Source organism: Eurypyga helias, unplaced genomic scaffold (genome assembly GCF_000690775.1).
Source record: "Eurypyga helias isolate BGI_N326 unplaced genomic scaffold, ASM69077v1 scaffold16956, whole genome shotgun sequence".
Taxonomy (NCBI): domain Eukaryota; kingdom Metazoa; phylum Chordata; class Aves; order Eurypygiformes; family Eurypygidae; genus Eurypyga; species Eurypyga helias.
This window is the reverse complement of record NW_010256195.1, coordinates 11,038-13,636: the sequence shown is the minus strand read 5'-3', so window position 1 is coordinate 13,636 and position 2,599 is coordinate 11,038. Positions and strand designations below refer to the sequence as shown.

At 49.6% G+C, this 2,599-nt stretch overlaps 1 protein-coding gene across 1 annotated transcript in view; it reads right to left on the bottom strand.

Moving 5' to 3' along the window:
• Nucleotides 1–291: 291 nt before the first annotated feature.
• DNAL1 (dynein, axonemal, light chain 1) overlaps nucleotides 292–2,599 on the bottom strand; it is an 11,257-nt gene continuing 8,949 nt past the window's right edge. The window contains exon 7 of the mRNA XM_010153594.1: nucleotides 292–636. Within this exon, the coding sequence (XP_010151896.1) occupies nucleotides 590–636 (47 nt within the window). The 3' untranslated portion in view covers nucleotides 292–589. The remainder of the gene's footprint in view (nucleotides 637–2,599) is intronic.

Below are 2,599 nucleotides of genomic sequence, written 5' to 3'. Positions count from 1 at the left end.
AGCCCGACGCAAAACTTGAGGCCGGTAAGAAGCGATCGTCAGCTCAACACCTTTTCTTGTGCGTAGGGCCGCAGCCACCGGGCCTGTTGGGCCTAACGGTTAAGGGGATGAAAAGGCAAACTCGCCTATTTCAGATACTGAGGGATTCCCGCGACAAAACCCAGACACAACAGCGCCTGCCATGGGTCTCCAAACCACAGCATTGTTCTGTTGGCCCCAGCGTTTCCAATGACGATGTCGGCCAGCAGCACCCAACAAGCTAAACATGGTTCTGTTATAACCCAGGAGTGAATAACGAGCACCGCTAGTTAAAAAAACAGCTAATTGTTAGTTCGGGTAAAGACCTCTCACTAGCCAAACAGCAGATCAACTCAGCTCCACTGGTCTCTACAGAAGGTGTCACAAGCTTGACAAAACTGGTGTGCCTGAATTTTGGTAACTCACTCTTTGGGGGACAGACTGTGAAGGTAAGTTGGTCCTTCGAAAATTGCCCAAAGATTTTCTTCAAAACAAGCATTTATATAAAAGTTGTGTGTGCCGAGCTATCTGGAGTTGCTGAAATAATTTAATACCCAGCGAGAAAGCGTCGTCAGTTTGCTCCTTCTTCGTCGTCTTCTTGTTTAATAACTAGGATACCTACAAGAAAAAACAGAAAGAAAAGAAAATCTGCAAAGATTTACGAACAGATTGTGCAGAGCGAAGTCCAGTTCATGCTGATAGACCTGAGAGCTAATCTGGACTGTCGGAAAGAGTCGGACTGGCAGAGAGGAAGGAGGTGTATTTCCTGCCCCGGCTTCTAACTTCTGCGTACCTGACCCGCTCCTAACTACAAAAGCCTTGAACTGATGACATCTGTTGGATGTTTTTCCAACTTCTTGGGTAATGGGGAATAAAAAAAGGTACTAAAGCTGGATCTGCAGAGACCAGCCTCACTCGGCCACTGGGAGATGCACGACGTCGGTTTGGCTAACGACTGGCTAGCACATCACCCGTCTGGCGTGGGAGCCCCACGCTGCACCGTTTCCATGACATACGTGACGCAGCTGGCAAAGGACACCTCCTCAGTCATACCCAACCGGGGTCTCCAGGATACAAACACAGTTACACCAATGTGGATCCAAGAAGCAATGCGGACACCTGTCTAAGGATGTCATGGAATAAAGCTGTATTGCGCAGCAGAGTGGCAGTCTACACCCACCCCTCGGGTCCTCAAAGCCAATCGCTTTCTAACCGCCGTGTTTAGCGAGGGCACCTCAGACTGCGGCAGTCTGCAGGGATCACACCCCCTCACGGTGACGTGTTCAGGAATTTGAAGTAAGCTGAAGTGCTAACAGCCCCCCCAAAAAAAAAAGATTTATCACGTTATAAACCTTCCCCGCAGCAGCAAAACCCAGCAGTACGGGTAAGCTCAGGGCATGCTGACACGGCACGATGCGATACAGGCCTACGCAGCGAGTACAGCACAGCGGGAGCGCGAAGGTGCACGCGCGTTCACCTGCGCCGTCGCCTGGGTCATGGGAACTGGGTCACACGGATGCTTTGCTGCACTTGAGAGAGGGACTTCAGCTATGGTGGGGCTTTGTGGTGACAGCCCTTTTGCTTACTGTAAGATTGGGGTGCTGTGTTCCTGTTTTCACAGGTAAGAAACGGAATATACAAACACTGGAGCCTGGTTTCTGCTGTGCTTTAGGCACCTAACTGCTGAGCAGGGTTCCTGGCACAGGAACGAACAGAAAGGAGACAGGTACCTGCTGAGAGAGACCTTTAGTGCTTATTTCTGTCCAGAAGATCCTCAACCATTCCGGTCATTTTGAGGTCCCTGCATCAGTCATCTTTCATGCATTATACAAGCATAGCAGGATCCAGGGACAGTGCAACAGCGAGAACTGTATGGACAGAAGCAGCATTTCTGACTCCTCTTTTGCTCAACATTCTAGGTTTTGTGGCTTCCATTCTTAAATATCCTCCTCTTTCTGCATTGCACAGGAAGCGTACCTGCCTAAGTCAGAGCTCCACTGCTCCCAGCTGCAGGAATCCTCAAGAAACTAAGGGTCTCACCTGATAGTAACGAGGTTTTTCTTTGCCCGTACAGACACTTGCCCTATTTCATTTTTTGTTTCGCTCTCGAAACGTTTGCCACGCCAACAGCAAGCGGCCGACTGCAGGCCATCCTTCACAGTGATGCACTTCTCTCACCGGGCTTCCACTTCCCAAGGATCCCTACTACTTCAGTTGATGCGGCTTTGATTTCCCATCCATTGCTCCCTGTACTGATGCTGTCCTCTCGTTGCCATCCCTGCTGCTACTCTTGCTTTTTCTTAGCGCCACCAGTCCTGCTCTCCTCTGCCCTGCTTCAGCAGGCAGCTGTAACAGCGAGCAGCTAACATCTCCACGAACAGAAATTAACCTATTTAAAAGCAGATTTAAAAATTGTCTCACTTTTAGTCACCAATCAGGACGCGCTTTAATATATTTTTGTATCGGTGACAAAAAGGAGAGGAGAGCTTATAAACTGAGGCTCAGTTCAGCCTGGAGAAGAGAAGGCTGCAGGGAGACCTTATAACACCTTCCTGTACCTGAAGGGGCTACAAGGAAGCTG